This window comes from Chaetodon auriga, chromosome 22 (genome assembly GCF_051107435.1).
Source record: "Chaetodon auriga isolate fChaAug3 chromosome 22, fChaAug3.hap1, whole genome shotgun sequence".
Classification (NCBI taxonomy): Eukaryota; Metazoa; Chordata; class Actinopteri; order Chaetodontiformes; family Chaetodontidae; genus Chaetodon; species Chaetodon auriga.
In genome coordinates, this window is record NC_135095.1 from 791,250 (window position 1) to 816,704 (window position 25,455).

The following is a 25,455-nucleotide window of genomic DNA, read 5'->3' on the forward strand; positions in this document are numbered from 1 at the left end:
GAGCTTAACCACGAACAGTGAGTGGTGCAATGATTGTGAACCTTCTTTGCCCTGGGTTTTGACTCTGCTGTCCAACCTATTTGCTGGAGGTTTGTAGGGCTGTAAGGAATACCTGCAGATACTTAAGCTGACAAATGTACTGCCAAGGCTTTTTGCTTCTTACAAAATAGTTTTAACTAGAAGAAATACTTTCTTAACAGAACAGTAAGTACTTTGTGTACTTGATGAAGCTGATACTGTCAGTTTGAACTGTTTTTCATTAATCATGTAAATCTACTTACATATCATCCTTTCAAATCTACAACACTCACTTTGATGCTCCTTCCTCCCCTGTTGCCATGGCAACATAGCACACATGCGCACACACACACACACACACACACACACACACACACACACACACACACACACACACACACACACACACACATACAGGCTCTCCTTACTTCCAGCAGAGGAAGAGGCTGTGTAATCAAATAGTATTTAGAGCCAAAAAAAAAAACTCTTTCCTGTAATTATCCCCTTGAATTCAAGCCAGAGGTCTGACACATCTACTGTGTGAGTGCATGTGTGTGTGTTTGAAAGAATGGGTGGGTATGAGCAGACAGCATGATTTCTTTCCCACACGCAAGACCACCACAGAAGTTCAAATATCCATAGACGATATGCCTACACAGATACACGCACACAACTGAAGAAGATTGTTCACTCGTTTGTGTGAGAGGCAGAATGAAAAAGATTGGGTTTCTTGATGTTCTCTCTTTAGAAACCATCACTTGTTTTGTCTCTGTGTGTGTGTGTGTGTGTGTGTGTGTGTGTGTGTGTTTCCTCAGCAGGCTGTGTCTCTCTAGGGGTGCTGATGAGATGTGAGAGCAGATGAGTGCTGGGAGTTGCTGATGTGTTTACCTTAGTTAGGGTGGAGAGACATACATGCGCGCACACACACACACGCAGCATTGAAAAATTACAATTAAAAGTTGTCACAGCAACATCTCATTCCATAACAGGGTCCCCTTAAACTGGAATTATAACGTCCAAATTTAATTCCTACACAGAGTACATATTCCCAAAGGCTCAATGACACATGGACTTGAACATCAAGCAAGCTTCATGAACTGGCACTCAACATTGGCAATGTTTGACAGGGACAACAAACAACCAGCCATCAAAATTGCTCCCCACCCAGATGAACAGCTGCTCACCCTCTCCACCTACGATGTGCGTTCTGCACTCAGCAGGGTGAACATCCGTAAGGCTCCTAGCCCTGACGGCATACCCAGCTGCGTGCTCAAGGCCCGTGCAGAACAGCTGGCTGGCGTCTTCATTAAAATCTTCGACCTGTCACTGGCCAAGGCAGCAGTCTCCACGTGCCTCAAGACCACCACCACCGTGCCGGTACCGAAGCAGTCAGCTGCAGTGGGCTTTAATGACTTCCGCCCTGTCGCACTCACCCCCATCATCACCAAGTGCTTTGAGAGGATGGTCTTGGCCCACCTCAAATGCTGTATTCCCCCCACACTGGATCCCCATCAGTTTACCTGCCGACCAAACAGGTTGATGGAGGATGCCCTCTCCCTGGCACTGCACTTCACTCTGATGCACCTGGACAACAACAACACCTACGTGGGGATGCTGTTTATCAACTTCAACTCAGCATTCAACACAGTCATCCCCTCTGAGCTGGTCAACAAACTCAGTGACCTCAGCATCAGCACCTCCCTCTGCAACTGGACCCTGGACTTCCTGATCAACAGACCCCAGTCTGTTAGGTTAGACAACCACACCTCCGCCACCCTGACCCTGAACACTGGCATCTCACAGGGCTGTGTGCTGAGCACTCTCCTCTACTCCCTCTTCACCCATGACTGCATGCCTGTGCATGGCTCCAAATCATGAAGTTTGTCACATGTTTTACTGCACTTGAGAAATACTATTGCATGGAAAAGACATTGAATTTCACGAGTTTATATGCACAGTTTCTAAAAACACTGTTGCCATAATGGTAATGCACCAGATGAAATAGATAGTGTGAACATATATTGGAAAAAGTGAGCATATGTTAGCATTGATAACAGTAGCATAAAAAAAAAAAAAAAAAAAAAGGGTAGGTTTATGATGTAGGTCGTTTCTCAATACCAAGTACGCCAAGTTCGGACTTACGAACTTGGCAGTTCGGACTTAGCAAGTTCGACTTGGGAGTACAGTCTCTCCAGGACGGGAGGACGCAGGATGGTCAATCTGCAATAGGGACGGCAGCGTACTTGATGACGTCACCATCGCAGCTCGTCTGCCGGTTATCTCCGAAAACTTTGGAGCAAATTTTAAACTACGCGCTATCGTGATGAATCGACCACAGATTTTAAGTTTTAACATCCACTTTCTCACATAAAATAATCTTAAAACCACATTCCGTACTACCAAAACAGTAGTATTTCGAAACTTGTAACTTTACAGTTGTGAGTCCTCTCCTCCGCGAAATGCATTCTGGGATACGTGGCTGCCCCAAGTCCACACAAGTCACCACCCGATGCATCCTCGATAAAATGGGAGGGGCAAGAACACATCCGGGTATTTGACTGTACTTTGCGAGATGCGGACTTTTTAATTGGAACAGTACTTGGGCTCAGACTGATGACGTTTCTCAAGTACACAAGAACACAAGTACAGAGAAGAACGCATATTGAGAAAGGCCTGTAGAATTGGGAAAGACGGCATCAATATAGTGCCACTGTCATCAACTCCCCAGATCACAGAACAGGGGGACACAATTGCACGACACAGATTCGGTTCAGGCAAAAAGGCAGGTTTATTACCAGGCGGGATTCGGTACACAGGTGATCAGTCAGACAAGCAGAGGTATCCAGAGACGAGAGGCAAAAGGCTAGGTCAAAGGCAAGAAAAAACGAGGTCGTACACAAAAACAGACTATGACGTGAATATCAGAATGCTGGGACAAGGACCGTGAAGTACAACAAACTGGCAACGAGACTGTGAGACACACGGGGTAAATTACAAGAGGTAATGAGGCGAGATGGGAAACAGGTGCGGAGAACAATCAGGGAGCAATAGTGCTCGGGGCTACTATTGTTATCCTACGTGTTTTTTCTTATTTTTCCTCTTCCGTGTCAAATTTCGATTCGCTACTCCTCCTACAGTTTTGGGAGCACCCACGCAAATGTTATATCAAAACGTGCGTCTCGATCAGGATCGGCGTGCTATTATTTTTCTCTACAGAATACGCGTTTTTCGCGACGTAAGTCGCGAAAAACATGTATTTGTTTCCCATAAGAAATGAATGGGAGGAGGTCGAAAAATGAAAAAAAAATTCCACTTTTTCTACTGGCTACTGCTCCAGCATACTTTCACCTAGAGACTCCATTTCAACTTTAAATTGTAGACACAAGTCTTGTCTATTAGTGTATTAAGCCACGTTTTGATAGCTCATGTAGTTTCTGAGTAATCCCTCATCAATGACCATGAGCGTTTTTGGAGAAATTCTCAGATTTCAATGGGTGTGTATTGCGTGGACTGTTAGAGGCTAGAGTGGGTGACATCATCGCTAGAGTGGGAGAGAGCCGAAAAAAACGCCTAGATTTTTGCTCTTTCCACTAGTGATGGGCACGCCAGTTCTTTTAGATGTACTGAATCACTAGAATCAGTTCACTAGAAAGATTCGTTCAAAAGATTCGTTCACTGAATCACCGAATCATTCAGTGCTTGGCAGGAGGAGCCTGCGACTCCTGAACTGATATACGGCTGAACGGTTCAAGTTTCAGTTCAGTTCACAGCTTCCAGGACCGGGAGACGAGAGTGTTGTGACTGTGTTGCTTTGACAAACATATTTGTAAATATAAAACTATATATAACTATATTATAAATCATGATGTTTTAAGTGTCCTATCCTATGGTATGCTATTTAACTGGTCTACTCGGCAAATTGGGCTCAGTGAGTGATCCGTTCACTGAACGTATACCCCACAGTACATTCAGTGAAGGATTCATACTGAATATGCACCGTTCCCTCGCAAATTGTCGCAATGAGATGATCAGACAGTCATGCGTTTTCTCAAACTGCGGGTTTTATACACTATTTGTTACATGCTGTGTCCTACTGTACTGTTGTTGCGGTGGCAAATTTAGCAGAGTTTAAAAAAAAGTTAGTTTTCTCCGAGGTACACTTGAACACAACACACCCCTGTCTCCCTCCGTCGCTCCTCATTACTGCCAGCATAACGTTTTAAGTTTGTTTATCTGGAAACTTAAATCTGTTAAAACAACGGGGAACAACGGTCGCCATGAAAGTGTATCCCTCAGAGGAAAATGGTTCAGGAGAGTGCAGTTCACTGAGTGATTCATATGGCAAGCCGTTCCTGCCAGAAATACGCCACATTCAGTCGCGTTTCAACTTCATTACACTGTAAAAAACGGCATTGTTTTTGCGCATTACGGCGTAAAAAACGGCGTAAAATCTGAAAAAAAACCGGCGTTTTTTACGCCATAATGAAGTTGAAACGTGACTGAATGTGGCGTATTTCTGGCAGGAACGGCTTGCCATGGATTCATGCGTCGGTGACGCGGCGCAGTCGGCGCGCGCGGTCCCTCCCTCAAGTGATTCGTTCGTTTCTCAGTTCAGTTGAACTGTCAGCAGCGCTGGTGTTGTGTCCTCAAGTGATTCGTTCGTTTCTCAGTTCAGTTGCACTGTCAGCAGCGCCGCCTGCTGACAGTTCACTTTCTCAGTTCAGTTGAACTGTCAAGTGATTAGTTCGTTTCTCAGTTCAGTTGAACTGTCAGCAGCGCCGCCTGCTGACAGTTCGTTCGTCAAGTGATTCGTTCGTTTCTCAGTTCAGTTGGAGAACGAACTGTCAGGTGGCGCTGCTGACAGTTCGTTCGTCAGCAGGCGGCGCTGCTGACAGTTCAACTGAACTGAGAAACGAACGAATCACTTGAGGAAGTGATTCAGTTCAGTACGTTCACTTAAAAGATTCGTTCTTTTGAACGAAACGTTCGCGAACGAGACAACACTACTTTCCACGCTCCTCCTGGCCACAGTTTACACTCTACAGGCGTCATTTTTTCCACAGTTGTAGACAAACTTGTCCTCTCTCACACAATGTGCTCAAAAATCTGTGAGACTTACAGAATTTGAGTTAGCAGCCTCTAAGCGCTGCCACGTCTGTCTCTGCTCTCCATTCACTCCAATACAAAGATTTTCGGAGAGAAGCAGAAAGGAGCCCCGTTTTCAACTCGCGACTGTGTCCACAATATTTGCTGTAGAAACACAAAATTACACCAAATCGTTCAGGAAGTCCTCAAGGCGCCAACGGTGTCTTTGTTTTTCTGATAGGAGCTACCGTTCTCTCAGGAGAAGCCCAAATGTGAGAGGAGTGCAGAGGCAGAAAATCGCTCGTTTTCTCCGCGTTTCTGTCTGCCCCTGTCTGTCTGCCCCTATCGTCATGGGCAACCAGCTCAAGTTGCCGTGACAACCACTGAGCCTCAGTGGCAGAGAGCCTAAAAAAAACTCCAGATTTTCTGTCTTTCCAGGCTCCTCCCGGCCACAGTTTACACACTACAGGCATGATTTTTTTCCACAGTTGTAGACAAACTTGTCCTCTCTCTCACAATGTGCTGGAAAAATGTGTGAGACTTACAGAATTTGAATTAGCAGCCTCTAAGCCCGGCCACGTCTGTCTCTGTCTCTTTTTCTCTCTCTGAGTGCATGAGTGCCTGAGTGCTTAGAGTGGGCGTGTGTGTGCGTGCGCAGCTGTGTCTCACAGAGCCTGATTGGGAGGGGCTCTCAAGTTGCCATGGCACCCTCTGAGGCTCAGTACCTCTGTGAGCACTTCTCTCTCATGCTCCCACACACAAATAAACGGACATATGGGCATATAATGTAATGTATATGTACGCGGTCGGGCAGTAGACCCCGTGGCCCTTTCAAAATTTCCCGCAGGGAAATTGTCTAGTTTTCTTTCTTGCACACTGGATGCAGTGTGTGGAGCAATCTGTTACTGAAGGAGCTGCTTAAGTGTGGGATGGGTTGTCCATGATCGATGTCAGCCTGGCTAACATCCTCCTTTGACCCACCTCCTCAATGGTGTCCAGAGGGCAGTTCTGCAGGTGGTAGGGCTGGGCGATATGGCCTAAAAATGAAATCTCTGATTTTTTCACAAAAAACTTGATTTACGATTTTTTCCTTTTTAAAGAAGACAATAAGTACAAATGACAGAGTCAAGCACGTGTAAGAGATTTTTATAACTTGGCTTCTCCACAGTGCTCAGCAGGAGCATGTCTTTAGCTATATGATATGCCACTGCCTCCGTTATGTCTTTGTGCCTTTTAGATGATTTGTCATAAGGCACTGAAGCAGAGTACCTCTGCATGGCAGTCTGCTGCTCGTGTGGTGGTGCTGCAGTACAGATGTTATTGGACGTTGGCGAATACGGCTGCGCTCCAAAGGGTGAGCGCGGCTAAGGTGGTTAAACAAGTTTGTGGTATTAAATGGTCTTGGTGGGGACGATGGTCTTGCATACTTTACAGACCACATTGGTCTGACTACGGTCCGACTTACAAAATCCAAAAAACTGCCATACTGGCGAGCTGACGTTCCCTGTTTTATCGACAATTTCTTTGCTCGCTACAGCACTCACTTTCTTTTTCTCATCTCACTCCTCGCGAAGAATCAAACACGAGACAATGCGATGGCGCAACCGAACTTATACTGTTACATGGCTATGGAAGCTCCTGGGGGGCAAAAGGCGTGTCGTAGCAAAAGGAGAAAAAATTCAAATTTTTTATTTTTTAAATCGTCCACAGCAAAAAATTCGAATTAATCGAAAAAAAAAAATCGATATATCGCCCAGGCCTAGCATGTGGTAGAGATTCTTGTGAGCTGAAGGACGGAGTTCACCAGGAGACATCAGATCAGATGAAGCAGAAGTATTTATTACAGGCTTGATGCAACAAGGAGAAGCTGATGCACAATACAACATCCACAAGTGAACCAAGGCAGTGCCACAACAAATCCTGAAGGTGTCCTTTCTAATGAGGCGTTTTAATACTCCCAACGTCTGTTTCTCCCTTGTACTCCTTGAATTATTTCCTGTTATGTATATTCTATATCTATCTTCTACATTTGTGGTACTCTATTGGACAGTCAAAACTATACATTAGCTCCTACTATACCAACATATGCCCTGACCTCCAACCCTCTAACTGAAGACACTTTGACCTACTTCCTTATTAAAATGTGAATACTTGAGCAATTCTCCTTGAATGGTCCTCTCTATGTGTGTATAGTTTCTCTATCAGAAATTGGTTACTACGGTAGCTTAGACAGGGAGGGACTTCCTATCGGCTATCTGCTAGAATGGTCTCTAAATATTATGTTAATGTGTGACTGTCTGAGGTCTCTGTGTTGTCCAACCTTGAGACCTTTGGGCTCCTAACTGTAGAGAAGGCATGTAATAGAAAATTTGTTCACACAGGACAGGCCAGCTCTTCTGACCAGTTTGTTTACTCTTTTCTGTCCCTCTCTTAGCTTCTACAACCCCAGCAGACCACCACATAGAAGCTGCAGATGCCACCAAAGAGTCATAAAATGTTTTTAACAGTGACCTACATACTGAAAAGGACCTCAGTCTTCTTAGCAGGTGCAGACAACTTTGGCTCCTCCTGTACAGGGCATCTGTGTTGTTTGTCCAGTCCAGTTGGGTTAAAGTGAACACCAAAGTATTTGTAATCCCCCCATGATCTCAATGTCCAATGTTCATCTTGCTTTGGCAATTTTGTGCAGGTGGTTCAGTCCACACCAGTCTACAAAGTTGGTTATGACCTTCAGTTTATTCCAGTTCATTCCCCAGTGATACACGTCCAACGATGGCTCTATCATGGGAGAAGTTCTGGATGTGACAGCTGTCGGCATTGTGTCTGATGTGTACAGGGTGAAGAGGAAAGGTGACAGCACTGTCCCACACTCTAAAAACTAATTCAGGGGACCTTTAGTCATTACTTAAATATATATATTGTTGTGAAATAAAAAATCAAGTTCTGAGATACTGTTAGGGCCTGATTGACTAAGATCCCAAATAAAGAGCGCTAAATTGCATGCGCACATGGATAGATTGCGTGCGCTGCCTGTTTGGGGCTTGCGGCTGATTTACTAAGACTAACAGCGCAATTGACTACAGGTGCAAAAGTAGTTGAGCCCTCCCTATTTAAATGAGGATTTTGTGTGAGTTTTTGCGCGTTCACCATGGTGAATGCAAGCGAGGAGACTCCACGGAAGCGCAAGAGCAAATTTGAACCCGTGGAATTGGAGGTGCTGGTACAGGAGTCAAACAAGCACATTGCTGAGTTACAGCAAAGGAATTTGACCGTCACAAGGAGGAACGCAATATGGGGGGCAATCTGTGAGAAGGCTAATGCCGTGGGGACTCCTCCTTGTGACTGGATCCAAATCAGCTCCTACCCCATGGAGAAGCTCCAAAATGGCATCGCCGGATAACCGATATGTTTCTTCGGACATTCCAGAAAGAGTGACACGATCAGAAAAGATGCGTTCTCTCCATTGCCTGTCCTGCCTACGCCGCCTCCTCGCTCCCCGCAGCCAACTGTGCGCACGGCTGTGCCAGGTAGCCTAAGACATGATGTTCAAACGTGCTAAATATGGACGCAAAAATAATCAGCGCAATTAGTTTCAGGTTTGGTAAATCACATTGTGTGCGCAAAATGATTCTATTTGTATCTACTCCGCCCAATATTTTTGCACGTTCTGGCTGGCACGCCTATATTGCATATTCATGAAGGCAGAAGCGCAAAACGAGTAGGGTGTGTTATTTTGCCCGATTGACAGACCAATCCTCGGTGCGCCCGGTTGGTAGATCAGCATCATCATCTCTTTGCGCGTGCTGTCGCTTTTGCGCACGTTTTTACGCACGCAAAGCTTTAGTAAATCAGGCCCTAAGACTTTTTACTTGTAATTGTTATTTTATTGAGCTTGGATGACACACAAATTGTGCCTGTTGATTCAATATACTATAATGACTTGTCAGAGTTTAAAATTTTCAATTAATGAAAAAATAATTAAATTTTAAGTTCTGTTAATGTAAAATACAATTTGATGACGTGTAAACAGTTTCCCTCCCCTGCATGCGCAGGCATGTTCAAGGCCAGAGGAGTGACCACAGGGCTACAGCTGAAACTCAGTGAAGCGTCGTGGTGAATGGTAAGTAATTTTATGCTTAATTAAACATATTTCCATTCGCTCATTATTCTGTTGGTGATAGCCTACTGTAACTGCATATTGAAATCTGGAATTTGAGCAGTGTTGATAGCACATTCTGTGTGCTGAGGGAAAGTTAGCTAGTAGCTGTAGCCTGTCACTGATTGAGAAGGCTTAAATGCGGGAGTAATAGGTGGCCAGGTAGCCAGAGAAAACGTCTTGGCAAGCTAACTCCAGTTAGCATGTAGGCTAGCTAAATTTATAAGCTACAAGTAGCTACCTCATTTACTTTTGCTAGGTGACTAACAAACTAGCGCACAAATAGGTTGTGTGCTAGCAAGTTATCTTTAGTATTTCTTCTTATCTGAAACATAGTCTAATCATGTCTAGCTAACGTTAGCCAGTTAGCATAATGCTAACACGCTCAGGTAATAGCCACTGCTTGCTAAGAGGCTAGGCCTCCATTTTGGCTTGTTGATTTGTCCTGTTGCTGGCTACTACAATATTTGTTCAGATACTTCGCTCAAAACCAGAGTTATGTAGGGCCCTATGAATTCCGTTTTATTTTTTTTTCCAAATTCCGTTATTTCCGTTTTAATTTTTTGGAATTCTATTTTTTACCTTTCACTCATATTTTACCACAAAATAGTGTTTTTAATGTTTATGAATAAAATGTAACGTTAGAAAAATTAAATTACAACGACCAGCGTCTGTCTCCTGTTCTCTGCTGTTAGCGAGCAGCTGCTCTCTCCCCAGGTCTCAGTGCTTGTTTTCAACAGGAACACTCTGACCAGCCTGCCCTCATTGTCTGTTGAGAATTTATTTTGAAGAACGATATTTCATTTGTAAGGGCTAATAAGTTAATATTCATGTTAAGACAGTTAATGTGAAAAATAATTAGTTAAAAATTCATGGATTAAAGTACTCCGTCGCTACGACAGATTTCCGTCATTCAAACTTCACAGAGACGATTTATGAAATCAATGTAGATTGGAGGAGAACAAGTGTTAACTGATTTTTATTGACAGATTGTCACACTCTACAGCCAATGGTATCGTTAACAGCGTGTGCGCGCCTGACCAATGACAGTGTAGTGAACGACACAAGGTGGGATCTAAACACGGAGCGGTGCTAGGTTTAGCTGCTTAGTTAGCAAGGACTCTCACGCTGCGACGTTATCAATTAGTTTTTGAGTTTAGTCAACACGTGAGAACTCGTCTGACACGGAGAGTCTCCTGTTGTGTGCTACATGTGTGAAATAACAACTATAGTCTGGACTTTGTCTGGAGTGTATCTGTGTAAACAGCTTCATTCAGCATCTCTCCCTCCCCTCTGGCACTGTGAGTTACCATCGTTACAGGAACGCCCTGAAACTTTATAAAGATGATCAATAAGAAGTGTTTGGTTAGTTTGACTGTACAAAATCATGAATGTAGCCTGATAGTAGCTCAATGCTGCACTCTTGTAAATTGTAAATTGTCTTGATTTGGGTTACACTTGCATCTGATTTTTATTGAACACCTGATCTATTTTTTCCATGAATCAGGACAACACAGTTGAAAGGTGGAGAGAAATTGCCATTTGCTGCCTCATAGTCTGTCTTGGAGAGAAGGAGGAGGACCTGTTCAAACAGTACCACGTAAGTAATTGAGTATACTTTTAATTTTTAATTTTGTTTGAACTGCATGTCTCTGTAGCCTTCCCATGTGGAGATATGGCCGTTTCAATCCCGTTCACCAGCCTCCTGTGGGCTAGGCGTTCAAGTACATGGTCACCCTGCCTTCCCTTATGCACATCACCCTGAAGAGCTTGAGCCATGTATTTTATATATTAATTTCTACATACATTAATTTCTTCTGCAAGGATGTGGGGGAGCTCGACGCAGACCTTGCAAGTGATGAAGATTGCCATCATCGGTGATGGCCGTGCAACCATCGTAGTCGAGGGAACCAAGATCCTGCAGGGGATTGATGTCGCCAGATCCTGTGCTTTGCTGATGGGAGTAATCTATGCTCTTAACCTTAGCTATCCCGAGCAGTTGAAATTTACCTTTGAGGCATTGCAGAAGCTATGCCTTGAGCTCGATGGACAAAAAGCCAGCTCTAAAGTAATGAATGTCAAGTATGGTATTTTCTAGAGTGGACTTGATCGACCTTGTTTTTGTTTTGGATCGTTTTCATGTGAACAAATCAAAGGATGGTCATTCATGCACAGGGTTTACTTAATGTTATAACACTGTACCTCCTCATAAAGCTGAGTGCATGTTGTTTTGTGTCTTAGGAGAATGTAGCCTACAAATGCTGCTGTTTGCATTTTTAAGGATTTAGTGCTAGTGTTAATTTTAATAAATGGCTCTAATTAATTTGAATATTACTGTCTGAATTTCTGTTCTGTTCCTTATTATAGGACAGTGCTCAACTTAACTCTTGCAGAGATCAACTTAATTATTAAGTTCATGTTACTTAGAAATGTGTTTTATTGTGGCCAAAAAGCTTCTTCAGTTTACTTAAGACATTATGTTGGATCAACTTAAATACTTGCATTCGTGTTGACAATTATTAAGTTCATGTTACTTAGAAACGTGTTTTATTGTGGCTAAAAAGCTTCTTCACCTTACTTAAAACATTATGTTGGATCAACTTAAATACTTGCATTCGTGTTGACAATTATTAAGTTCATGTTACTTAGAAATGCATTTTGTTGTGGCCTAAAAGGTAATTCATCATACTCAAAACATTGCTTTGAATTAATGTAATTCTGCCAGCAGTTGGCTTAAAATTCTAAAATTCTAGTGGAAAATGTTAACATATTTTTTTTTGTTGACCCAATGTTTTATTTTTTAGAGTGCATGCGGGTGTGGAGAAGTAACAGCATCAGGTGGATGGGGGAAGGAATGGGGGTAGAATCAAATCTGTTGAAAAACAGGTTTAGTTCATTTGCTCATTCCCAGTCTCCAGATTCAAGGCCCCTCCCTCGGAACATAATATGGCCAAATACTAATGGTTAACAGCTCAATGACTCTTGTGCAGTGCTGCTTTTACACTGATGGGCCCTGGGTAAAACCATCTGTTGTTCACAAACATCACTATACCCCCACCTTTCCTCTAACTGCTCTCTTTCGCTCTCCTGTCTGCTCCCAGCAGTTGAAAATTGTTCAGTTTAACGTGTGAGTCTGGCGTGAGCTCCGTTAGCCACATTTCAGTGAAACACATGAGACTACACTCCCAGTACTCCCTCTGCAGTCTGGTTAGCACTGTCAGCTGTTCCATCTTCTTTGGGAGAGATCTGAGAATGTGGTTTTAATGTGGCTGATTTCTCTATCATTGACATCATTGTCATGAAAAACACACTATTCATGCATTTAATAAATTTATTGGAAATTTTCTATGCCTGCCAGAAAAGACATCACCTCCTGTGAAGCAGAGGGTTCTTCCCACCACAGATATAACAGCCAATGTTAAACACTTATTGAATGATTAAGACTTTGATAAAGATTACTTTTTGTGGCTACATATCTCTATTTAAATGCTTACAGCAATGGCAAGATACAAATTCTATGTTCATGTTTCTTTTTTATGTTCATCTCTGATTCTATAGTTTTGATCTGTATTGATACAAGGGAGGCTGCGTAAGTATTTTTACTCTTTCTAAAGTTTCACAGAGTTAAGATTCTTGCTTGGAAGCTGCCTGATATAACAACAGTCGCAGCTGCCAGAGGTCAAGAGTTTTGCTTCTGTCCACCTGTCTGCCCGGCTCTCTCTAGCTCTCTCTCACTCCATGTAAGGCTGCGAGTCTATGGAGACATGTCAGACTTACTGGACTGCATATACACACAGGGAGACAGGGGGAATTAGACTGGAGACAGGGGAAAGTCAGAGAAGGATGAGAAGAAAGGGAGAACTGTAAAGCCTTTTAATTAATTCAAAGTCCAAATTCCATTCAATGTATCCGTCAGTCAGTGTCATACAGAAGGTAAGTTGGCAAATGTCCAGCTGTCATAACAACCATTCTCTTGAAGCCATGGAGAAGTGCTGTTTGACTATGACTCTGTGTGAGCCAAACAGACTTCTATGCTCCTCTATAGTCTTCTCATGGTTTTACAGTGTACAGTTTGATCATGTTTTTCCACCGCATGTTTCTGTCTTCGAAGGAAAGAGGCAGCAACTGCTTTTCACAGTTACACAGATCAGAGGTTATTACTTCTTAAGATCTACAGGGGCCTGACAAAATAAAGACTTTCGGAAAAAAGCTTTTACCTTTAAACCAGTGAATCACCACTGCAAATTAAACAAAAACGGTAACTATTTGGGTTGAACACTGAAGCACAGTAAAGACCGTAATGCTGTTTATAATGTGTTTACATGCCCCCAAATCTGGCATTGCAATAGTTTGGTTTTGGTATCTGTAACGAAGTTCAATTCTAGCACTAGGACCAAAGATTTTCAAACAATACACCATGAAGTGAAAGAAGAAATCCACAACTTCACCTTAAAAGAGAGTCTGTGGAGCAAATTTAACATAATCCAGTATGTGTCTTATTATGTGTCTTACTGGGACTTGATCTTTATTGCAATTACAATTAGTCATTTGGTAGACACTTTTATCCAAAGCAATGTACATATGACACACACTGATGGCACAGCATCAGGGGCAGTTTTGGGATTCAGTATCTTGCCCAAGGATACTTCGGCATGTGGACTGCCGAGGCCAAGGATCAAACCACCGACCTCCTGAATGGCAGACGACCACTCTACGTCCTGAGCCACAGCCGCCTCAGTTATTATTGGTCTTTAGTCTTGGAGGCTGTGTTTGGTCCTGGTCCAGCCATGTACTGGGAGCTCCTAGTTTGGACAGTCAGTTAATAGGTTCGCCAGGTAAAATGGAGCTCCCAGTGTACATGGTCGGACCAGGATCAAACACAGTCTCTGGGCCAGTCTGACAACAAGAAACACATCAATGATGTTTGGCTCTTGGCACCCCAAGGCTCAGTCACTAGCAGCACGACTAATCAAGCTAACTAGCTAATGGCAGGTACAGTTAGGATAAGTTAGAGAAAGCTATCTGACCATCAGGAAACTCCATGACTCATCATTTCAGCACTGTATTTCCTGTGGTCAGACTAGCCTTATAGCATTTCATGACATCTTAATGACAAGTTCTATTTGTGCCACCGCAGTTGAAGTCATAGTTGGGAAACGGTAATAGTCAGATTGAGAAAGATGTCAATCCCATGATGCTTCAAAAGGGTGTCCAAACTTTGTCCTCTGTATGGGTCCTGGGGCTTTTTAATGGTATGACGTCCACATGTCCAAGAGAGTTTGTTGAAATGCAGTTGTTTATAACTGAAATGGGAAATTACATTTCCACTAGTCCTTTTTCAATATGTGGGAATGCAATTGTAGTTATCTGTAACTGTTATTCTTACTGGTGAAAAAAATAATTATTGATATCTATGATTAAAGATATCTGGAAATCAGTTCTCATTATGAGAACTTATGTACGCCTTCAAAAGTCAAGCAGAATTGAAGGCATCATAGTTGAACAGGTCAGAGCAGGCCACATCCTCTGTGGATTTAAACTATTACACATTGTGGTCTGACCATACACCCTCAATGTCTAAACTACAAGCATTCCATTTCCTAACAAGATAACAGCCATGTCATTTTGAATTCGGCTGGCTTAGTAACATTTTTATTTCCCAATAAATCCTGCTCAGAACTAAAGAGAAGGGTTATGAGACCAAAACTTAATTTCATATTTTTCTTCATTCTCTTTCCCTTGAATTTGGTGTTCATGGGTATGTGGGATAGCGTGCAGTCATCTGCTCCAGCAACACAAACACTTTTGTATGTCTGCATACACTGGCCAACAGCACTTGCTACTTGCTTCCAATCTGTAGCACACACAAGCTAAGCACCCTAGAACAGCTAGAAAAAAGGTTGTTATTAATAATTATTGAGCCTTTCATATAAATATACATCTGTGTTGTTTATATTTATATCAAAGTGTGAGTGTTTTGAACGTCTGTTTTGGTGCTTTTGTTCTGTAAAAAAAAAAACCAAGTGACAGACTCAGGGCTCAATACACAAGTAAAATTCATAATACACACCACACGGCAGATTTCAGCAGTGCATTAAGTACCCATACATTCAATTCACAGCAACTCCAACCTTTGTTGTGCCATCGCAGTCCTGAGGACCAGCTGTCCTCTTAGCCCCCAAAACTGCTTTTACCAGGCAGACTACCATAAGTGATTTAATGGAAAAATATTTTTTTTCAAGTCGGCTCAATATGGAGTATACAGAAGGAAAGATGCATATGCTGACATTGTTTTTTTTTATTTTTTGAGTGGTGGTTTCACTATCCTTGGAAGGAAAAAAAATAGAGCACAAAAAATAAAATGCATCTCAATGTGCATCATACACATCTCTCAAATTTGGAGTAGACTGATCAGTATTGGAGCGTCGTTAAGCTACTAGTTTAGAAATTTCCCAGTTGTATTCGGGCAACAGCTATTTTTGAGCTGTTTTATACATTGAAATATTTTATTTTCTCCTGAAAAGAAAAAGTTACAAGTTAGACCACTAAATAATAAGTACATTTGTATTATTTAACTTAACGATGGATGTTTCGTGATGTAAAATCGCTAGGCTATTTTTCCTGGATAGCTTGCCACTTTCAACAAAATTACAGTGTTTATGTCAACGACTACCGACCCGTTGCCCTTACATCGCTCATGATGAAAGTGCTGGAGAGGCTGGTCCTGGCCCACCTCCGACCACAGGTGAAATCATCACTGGACCCTTTACAGTTTGCCTACTGACCCCATCTGGGTGTGGATGAAGCCATCATACACCTGCTGCAGCGTGCTCAGTCCCACTTGGATTGTAGCGGCAGCACTTTGAGGATCACTTTCTTTGATTTCTCCAGTGCATTTAATACATCCAGCTGCTGCTCCTGGGTGAGAAGCTGCGAGTGATGGGAGTCGATGCGGGGACTGTTTTGTCTCATATTCTCTTCACCTTGTACACCTCAGACTTTCAGTACAACTCTTCATCTTGCCACCTACAGAAGTTTTCAGACGACTCAACGCTGGTAGGGTGTATAAAGGATGGACGAGAGGAGGAATACAGAGGAGTGGTGGAAGATTTTGTGGAATAGTCTGGTAGAAATCACCTGCTGCTTAACGTGGCCAAGACCAAGGAGATGGTTATGATGGTGATTTCAGAAGGAACAGGACAACCACTGTGCATTCTGGGGGAGAATGTCGTAGTGGTGGAGGATTACAAATACCTTGCACTTCGACAACAGACTGAACTGGAAAACTAACATCAATGTTGTCAACAACAAAGGGATGAGTTGACTATATTTCCTGAGGAGGCTCAGATCATTCAACGCGTGCAGCAAGATGTTGGAGATCTTTTACCACTCTGTTGTTGCCAGTGCACTCTCCTTTGCTGCAGTGTGCTGGGGGAGCAGCATCAGAGCTGGCGACACCAACAGACTGGACACTTTGAGGAGGTGGTGGAGAGGAGGACACTGAACAGACTGTTATCCATCATTGATAACCCTCAACATCCTCTTCACCACCTCGTGGACAGACAGCGGCGCTCCTTGTCCAACTGCTCCAGCTCCATTGTCACATTAATTAACTGTTTAAGTTGCCTTGATAGCAACTTAAACAGTTAATCCACCAACCTCACAAACTCTTGTGTTTACATATTACTTTTACATATTATCTGCACGACTGCAATGTTGCACACATGGTCTATGATTTACTCTTATCTATAACCTTTACTGCACAGTTTTTTGCTGTTTTTTGATGTAAATACTGTGCATATACCTATATTGTATTTTTTCATTATATTATTATAATATTGTATTATAGGTATTACACAAAATACATATTATATAACTATATATTTAGTTTTATGCATTTAGTTTTACTTAGTTATATTTCTATTTTTATTCCTGTTTATATTTTTTGTTACTTTTTTCTAAACAACTGTTGATACATTCTGTGTTTGCCCGTATGTTAATTGCTACTGTAACAAAATAATTTCCCAAATTGGGATCAATAAAGAAGCAGTCTAAAATCTAAAGTCTAGCTTAACTATGTTAAGTTGCAGTTGCTTGTGGCTGCAGTTTCAAAGTAGTTTCCCCACATTGCAATTGATACATCTGTCAAAATGAACTGCCCTTTAGAATCATCAACCCCACTTGCAGCCTCTATTGGCTACAAAGTTGTTCAATATAAAAAGTTGGATAAAACAACAAATACAGTGATGATTTAGCCTCACAGGAAGAGAATCCTAAAATTTGAAGCTTGTCCTGAGCGTAATACTGCAAAAGGCTTTATCCTGCAAAGATAATTGGTAAGACCATAACGAGAGGGAAAATGTCATGTAATGAGCATGAATATGCTCAGTAAATTTCATGGCAACCTGCCCATTAGGTAATGATATTTATTGGGTGCATGTAGACATTTTGGCCTACCAGGATTAAAGATCAGGGTCACCATAAGCATTAGAATCCATTCTCTGGGAATATACACTGCAAAGTTGTTGGTGATAGGGCAATGAATTGTTGACATACCTGCTCTGGACCGGAAGTATTTGCTGCATGAATGTTAATGGTGTTACCCAAGCACTTTTGCGACCTGCAACCCTTTTTATAAGGCTCATTTGCCAGACGCTCAATATCTCTTTTGAAAAACTCTTTAACTGCACCCACACATGTCAGTTTATAACTAGTTTATATTCACTGAAGCTTCCACAACAGAACAGCTTTTTATGATACAGTTAACATAAATTATGGAAGTTTAGAAATGAGGTTGTCCAGTCAAGTGGTCCTGGAGGTCCCCAGATCCAGACTCAGGACTAAAGGTGACCGAGCCTTTTCAGTGGCAGCCCCCAAACTCTGGAACAGCCTGCCACTGGACATTAGGGCTGCTCGGACTACGGAATCTTTTAAGTCCCGGCTGAAGAGCCATCTTTACTCAGTGGCTTTCAGTTTGGTTGGGCGCTGACATCCTGGCTGCATATATATTGTTTTCTTTTTTTTCTTTTTTTTTTTTATTGTTTTGTTTTGTTTTTTTCATTGTATGTTCACATATTTTCTTCTTGCAGTGCTTAGAAGTCTATAAAGCACTTTGGTCAACTTTGGTTGTTTTTAAATGTGCTATATAAAGAAAATTGACCTTGACCTTGACCTTTAGAATACACACTGCCAGACCCTGACTTTTTTACATTTTTTACAAAAAGAGGAGGTACGAGGCAGTAACTCAGCATGATTTAATAACTGATTAATTACACTAATTCATTCTTTTTTTATGTATGTGTGAATGGTAATCAGTTCCCTGTGGCGAGTATCTGTCAGGTGAGGCAGAGTGACAAAAAAAATACATAAGCTAATTAGTGACTTCATCATCTCTGCTGTCTGATGGTCTGTATGTTGTCTGGGTTATGGTATGTATAGGACAACACTGACATATATATGGCTATGTGCATATCATTTGTTACATTGGAAAATGTATCAGTGATGTTGTACCGAGAACTATTGTACCAATATTCCCAAATCAGAAGCCCTCAGGTATGAAGAGTCCATGTCGAACTTAAATAACAGACTGAGGCGATTTCTGAATACAGGAAATTCAGGTATGTGCTTTGCTGAGCTAGTAAAAATGCAAAGAAACAATACAAGGCCTTGAGCCTAACTACCAATGCCACACCACGAGCATGTTGTCTGGACTACGAACTATCACAGACTAAAAAGGGAAAACCAGCAATGCTGAGATAATGTCTACATATCTCCTAGGTGAACTAGACGTCTTCTTTTCATAATTTGTGATCAACTTCTGAGCTGAGGAAGTACAAAAGGCCCGGGATCACTGCCTACTAGTCATGCCCAGGGCTGATGTGTGCAGTGGTCATCCCTGGACAAGATCAACTAGCAGATGTCTTCACAGATTTCATGTTTCAAAAAGACCACCATTGTCCCTGTCTCCAAAAAGACTAAAGCCCTGAACCACTACCACCCAGTAGCACATAACTGCCATAAATAGATACCATCATGAAGTGCTTTGAGCAGCCAGTCAAAACCCTGATCACCTTCTCTCCTCCTGACTCACTGGACCAACTATAATTTACATACGGGCCAAACAGGTCAACTGACAATGCTTTCGCCGTAGCCCTCCACACTGCTCTCTGCCACATGGATCAAAGGAACACATATACTGTATGAGGATGATGTTCATTGATTATAGTTCAGCAATCAATACCACTGTACCCTCCAACCTCCCATAATCAAGCTCCTTCCTGGCAGCAATACTAGAACTGGGGTGTGGAGAAGTCACAGAGTCAGGTCTGGGTTCAGGCGGGTGGGGGCAGGAACAGGGGTAGAATCAAATCTGCCAAATCAAAACAGGTTCAGTTCTTTGCTCAGTCCTGGTCTCCAGATTCAAAGCCCCTCCTGCCAGGCTTTCAGTTCCAGGGACACCCAGGGTTTGTTATTTGGGAAACAACATAACTTCTTTGTAGGCACAGTGTTTTCCACACAGAAGTTAATGTAGCCCCTATTACAAGTTAACAGGTTAAATTGTCAGTGTCCTCCCTGTGTGGACTGCACAAGACATCCCAGTGAGTGGTGTCAAATCAGTCCCTCAGTGCCATGCTGGACTCCTCTGACCATGGGCTCTATTTTCGTTTCCGCCGCCGGCGCAGCACAAAGTCAGGTCCGTGGTGGCACAGACTTTGGTATTTTCGTACACTGCGCTGCGTGCGCAACTACTCCCCCTTCTCATCTCAGTCCCACCCAGTGGGGCAACTTGGAAAGAGGGAGGGGAGAAGGCGTGGAGTGGGTTTGACACAGCCGAGTCCAATCTTCACCAATCACACCAGCTCCTCACCTCACCTTTACAAACGCTGCTGGCGAGGCGCATGGCAAGTTTTGAGGATGACTGAGCCCGCACAGGAAACTGTCCGATGCCCAAACTTCTCCCAGGAGGAGACTGATGTTCTGGTCCGGGAGGTCCAGGCTCGCAGTGGCCGTATCTATGAACCTGTGTACATTTGGTCAGGTTGAGGGACCATTACGCCTGCCAAACGCGCTTGCGACGTGTTCAGATGAGATACTGATCAAAATATATAAATTTAGGTCTGACTGTATGTGCTGACTCAGATACTTGCACTGAATCATGGCTGTTGCTAATTATTGATCGCAGTGAAGTGCCAGACACTGTAGAAACCTGCCTGTGAGGTATTGGTGATGTGGGCGCACGACTCCGCCGGTTTACGAAAAAAATCCGCTTGGGGTGATGAGCTTTCAGCGCACTTTCACGCCGCATGGACATGGACGGAAATGGAAAATCCAAAATCCGCCAGCTGATCCTGCTGACACCTCCCCCCACCGTGCCGCAACGCCCATCCTGGCGTACCTCGGTTTACCAAAATACCAAGTGCACTGCGCGCCTGCCTGCACTGCACGAAAATACCACTGCGCGGAGTGTGCACTCTGCACCCCGCCAGCGGCGGTGACAAAAATAGAGCCCCATGTATTTAATGTATTCACATGACAGTTGAAATAGAAGAACTTCTTGGTAATGGGGTATAATGCAACTGCTCTAGTTTATGTGAACATACTAAGGTATCTCATTTACCTTAAAATCAAACTGAAACTGAATTTCAAAAGCAATGATACAAGTAGACATCCTTCCTCACTGACACAGAGATACCAATGTATCTACCAACTGCCAGACATGTTGTCTTTTGAGTAAAATGCAATTCTCCCTATTTCTATGTTGGTATGACATAACAAGTTTATATTTGCTCTTCTCTGAGGGTTTTCCACAAAATATTAACCTGTATTCTACTCAGACTCAGAAGGGACATGGTGGAAAATTGTTTTTATTAGACCTTTTGCATTCTCAAATTCTTTGTTGTGTCCTGAGAAATAGCTTGCTCCCCCCCGAATACTTCAGAATAAAGGCACTTTCTCCTAAAATGTTAACTGACCATTAATTTAAATACGCACTAAATTAATATGCAATAAATTGTAGTATGGTGTAGGCTGAGAACTAAATTCAATGTTGGAATGAAGGCTTGAGGAAACAAAAGTATAGCTGAGACTGATTGGAATGTCTATTTTATGCAGGTTTAAACAAAACACCTGAAATTAGGACCTGATGATGATTCATCCTCTTGAGACCTTGAATCTTTATAGCAAATTTCATGGATATCGATCCAATATTTGTTGTGATATTCCACCAAAGTGGTGGACCAACTGACCAACATTGTTATCGTGAAAGTTAAGGCTCTACTGTTAAATTGTGCTGTACTGTAAAATTTAGAAAAAATGAGTATTTTACCAGAGACAAAAAAAAGTGTTCTCCTACATGTTATGAACATGGAAAGATGTTTCTCAACAATGAGCAAGAGACACAATGACACCCTCAAGGAGCAGATGCATCACCTTATAGTTGTCATTTACACCTGAACAACTTGCATGCCAGCAACTCTCCAAATGAAAAGAAGATAGTAACAGTTGATTATGATTTCTGTCTGCACTCTGAAATACACCACTATGCTAACAAAATCGCACCGCTTTGAACCTATAAAAGCTCAGTTTTGGAGCAAATCCTGCTTTGTATTGGCCCTTTAAGCAGACCACAGTAAAATGAATAGCGCAGACATCTACTGTAGACTAAGATTTTTCCAGTTGTTGTGAAGACATTTCCATCTAGTTAATCCACTTTGTCTCCACTTGCTTGGATGGTGGAAGTAGATGAAGACTTTTGTTTTGATTCTTGCATTCAACAACAGAGAAACTGCAATGCGCTGTGTGTAATGTTAAATACAATATCATTTTCTATAGCTTTTCTAGTCTTAATGACCACTCTAAGAGCTTTTACAACACGAGTCAGCATTCACCAATTCACATATTCATTAATATACCTGTGGCTAGGTGCCACCTGCTCATTACGAGCAGAAACTATATACTTGCACACTCACACACCGATGAAACAGCATTGGCAGCAATTTGGGGTTCACTATCTTGCCCAAGGATACTTATACGTGTAGGCTGCAAGGGCCAGGGATCAACCCAACAACCTTCTGATAAGTGGACGAAAGCTCTATCTCCTGAGCCACAGTTGGCCTTGTTACCTTCCAAATCTTCATGTTATGTTATACTTGATGTAACTCCAGTTCTATGAGTATGAGTGTAGCCTTCTGCCTGTGTGTTATCACAGCCACAGACAAGCACATTTTTGATATACTATAATATTTGTCACAGTAATGTCAAGGATGACATTGCAAAATCCATGTCGTGGCAGGATGTGACACCCACCCCTAACACACACACGCATACACAATGCAGCATCATCAAACTTCTTACACAATGTGACTTGAAGGCACGACTCCAAAAAACATCAACCAGCCCCTGCTGGAAAAGAAAACAGGAAATGATAAATTAAAGGCTGATAAATTAAAACCAAATGTCTTACCTGATGAGGAAATATGACAGTGTGAGTTGTACAGCAGATGAACATGTAAAGAAAAGAAAGATAATTTGTTAGCTGCCATGTTAAGCAAAAACATTGAACACAACAAAAAGTCCCAAACATGGAGCAAAAGTCTGTATAAATGTTCAATATGGGCATATGGATGTCCAATGAGATGAAACAAATGAGATGTAATGTCTTAATAAGCGAGCATTCAAGGTGTTGGTAGGTGGATTTTGTTATCTTTGGACAAGCCACAATAGCCGTTTCCTGTCTTTACACTAAAATAAGATAATTAGCTGCTGGCAGTAGATTTAGAGACATGCCCACCTAACTCTCAAAAAGAAAGTGAATAAGCAAATTTCCTAAAATATGGAACTATTCATTTGACCATGCTTTTGTGTGAATTCAACACCCCTCTTTGCTTTGGTTCAGATAAAGTGCTAAAATGTTTTTTTCTGCAAATGCTTCTGTTATGATACAGACAGTAATTCTACACATTACGCCGACATTTCTATTGAAAAAAGCTGAGATATGTTTTGCTTTTTATCTCTTTATTTTCTGTTGCAGCAGTGCTATAGTAATTTTATTTACCATGTACAGACATTTGAATGAATCTAAGATAATTGGCTGGTACCTCCTACATGACAAAGACCTCCAAAGTGAAGAAAATCATATGTTCTCGATGTAAATCTGGGAAGTGTGTGTCAACTCCTGGCTCAATGTGTAATTCAGAGAGGATGCTTGGCAGAGAAAAGGTCCAACTGAGCCAAGATTGTCTATACTGTAAACAGTCAACCAAGAATATACACACCATAATAAAGCAACAACTCCTGCATGTAGTAACTTTTACCCACAGTTCTGGCGGTGTGTCATGCCTATACACACAATGGCTGAGTACATTAAGGCAGAGAGATTACTCATGAGTTGTGCACAAGTTTCAGAGAGCGAGCAAAGCCAGGTTTCTCCGGATGCATCTATTACAGCTTCTGTAAACTCTGCTGCTTTCGGAAGAAAATGCTCCACTCTTATCTTTTCTTCTACAGTTCCAAATATTGTCCTATCTCCTGTCATCTCCTCTTTTCTAAGGACTGCTCCTTCTCTTCCCCTCTCATATTCCAAACCTTTTTTCTCTCCTTAATCCTTTCCTCCTCAATTCAACATTTGACTCTACTTCTGTCCTCTTGGAACGACTCCTCTCCAGAAACATTTCATCTCCTCTCTTCTTCCACATGTACTCCTCTTCTCCTCTTCATGTGACTCTCCTCTCTTCTCCCCTCATGATTGAGAGAATTACTCTTCTCTTCATCCCATACATCTAATGCACCTCTCGACCAAGCTGCGTGCTCTGGTGCACCCTGAGGTGCCAGAATGCAACAGAGTGGTGCTCGTTTCACAAGCTGGTGAAACTGCTCAATTGTAAGGTGAAAATAGCCTTTGAAATGGGCAGTATCCAGACGGATCTCTGGGACAAGGTGATAAAACTGTCACTGTACACTATGTACCTATATCTTTCGTTTTGGAACACGTTTCACCTCCTCCTTTTTGCAACTGCAAACTTTCTCATCCATTTGTTTAAACAGAGCCTTCCTTGATACATGTCAGCTGGAAGGATGACAAATCACATAATAACATAATGCAGCGAGATGTTATCATCACTGATGGGCAGTAACGCGTTACTGTAATCTAATTACTTTTTTCAAGTAACGAGTAAAGTAAGGGATTACAATTGCAAAAACAGTAATTAGATTACTGTTACTTTCCTGCAAGCAGGCTGCGTTACTGCGTTACTAAACCGTGATTTTGTTTTGTGAGACTATCTTGTGAAAATGATGTATGAGCAGCGCGACGTCAGTGGTAAACAACAGACACGTGTAGTGATCAACAGGAGACAACATGGAGCGCAGGAGAGAGCAGGACTATGCAGCATTTATTGCTTGGAAGTACCGACATTACTTTGTGTTTGACTTGGTAAAAGCTGACAAAAACATAAGCGTCCGCTGTACACTCTGTGTGGGAAGAAAACTTTTATCTACAGCGAAAACTTCCACCTCAAATCTGAGCAAGCACCTAGCAAGCCAGCATGGGAATGTGAAACTCACTGAGAACCCCCCGGATCCCCCAACTGACATGCGCGTTGCGGCTACCACATCCAATTCCACCGGGCGAACCTCCGAGGGCCCCTCTCCTGCTAAACAGGTGAAAATAGACTTAAGAGCGACAGGACTTAGTGCCGCTGAACTGAAGAAGCTTGTCGGTGGCTATATTGTCGAGGACATGTTGCCCATTTCCACTGTAGACCCTGAATCGTTCCGATGTATTGTAGAAAAAATACCAACCAAAAGCGGTGTCAAGCTGCCACAGAGAAAGTCATTTGCAGGATACCTTGAGAGAGAATACGCCATAATGGACGTTAATTTGAAGGCTGCACCCAGAGATGTAGACTTTGTTTCTACCACTGTTGACATCTGGACGGTGAAAAATAAAAGTTTTATGGGTGTAACAGTTCACTGGATTAATTCCACTTCACAGCGCAACAAGGCCGCCCTAGCATGCAAGAGAATTAGAGGCAAGCACACCTATGATGTAATTGGAGCAGAGATTGAAGAAATCCATTCATCATATGGACTGCATGGCAAAGTTGTTGCCACTGTAACGGATAATGCATCTAATTTTGCCATAGCATTCAAAGTATGTCAGCCTTGTAATTTGGAGTGTGAATCTGAAAATGAAGAGG

The 25,455-nt window shown here is 42.3% G+C and overlaps 1 protein-coding gene across 22 annotated transcripts in view; it reads right to left on the reverse strand.

Moving 5' to 3' along the window:
* LOC143314851 (pleckstrin homology domain-containing family A member 5-like) overlaps nt 1–25,455 on the reverse strand; it is a 323,906-nt gene that overhangs the window by 238,759 nt on the left and 59,692 nt on the right. The window contains exon 4 of one of the 22 annotated variants that reach the window (XM_076722114.1): nt 14,794–22,721. The exons of the other annotated variants lie outside the window; for them this stretch is intronic. Within the exon in view, the coding sequence (XP_076578229.1) occupies nt 22,718–22,721 (4 nt within the window). The 3' untranslated portion in view covers nt 14,794–22,717. Of the gene's footprint in view, nt 1–14,793; nt 22,722–25,455 lie in introns of those variants that run through there. 22 annotated transcript variants of the gene reach the window in all.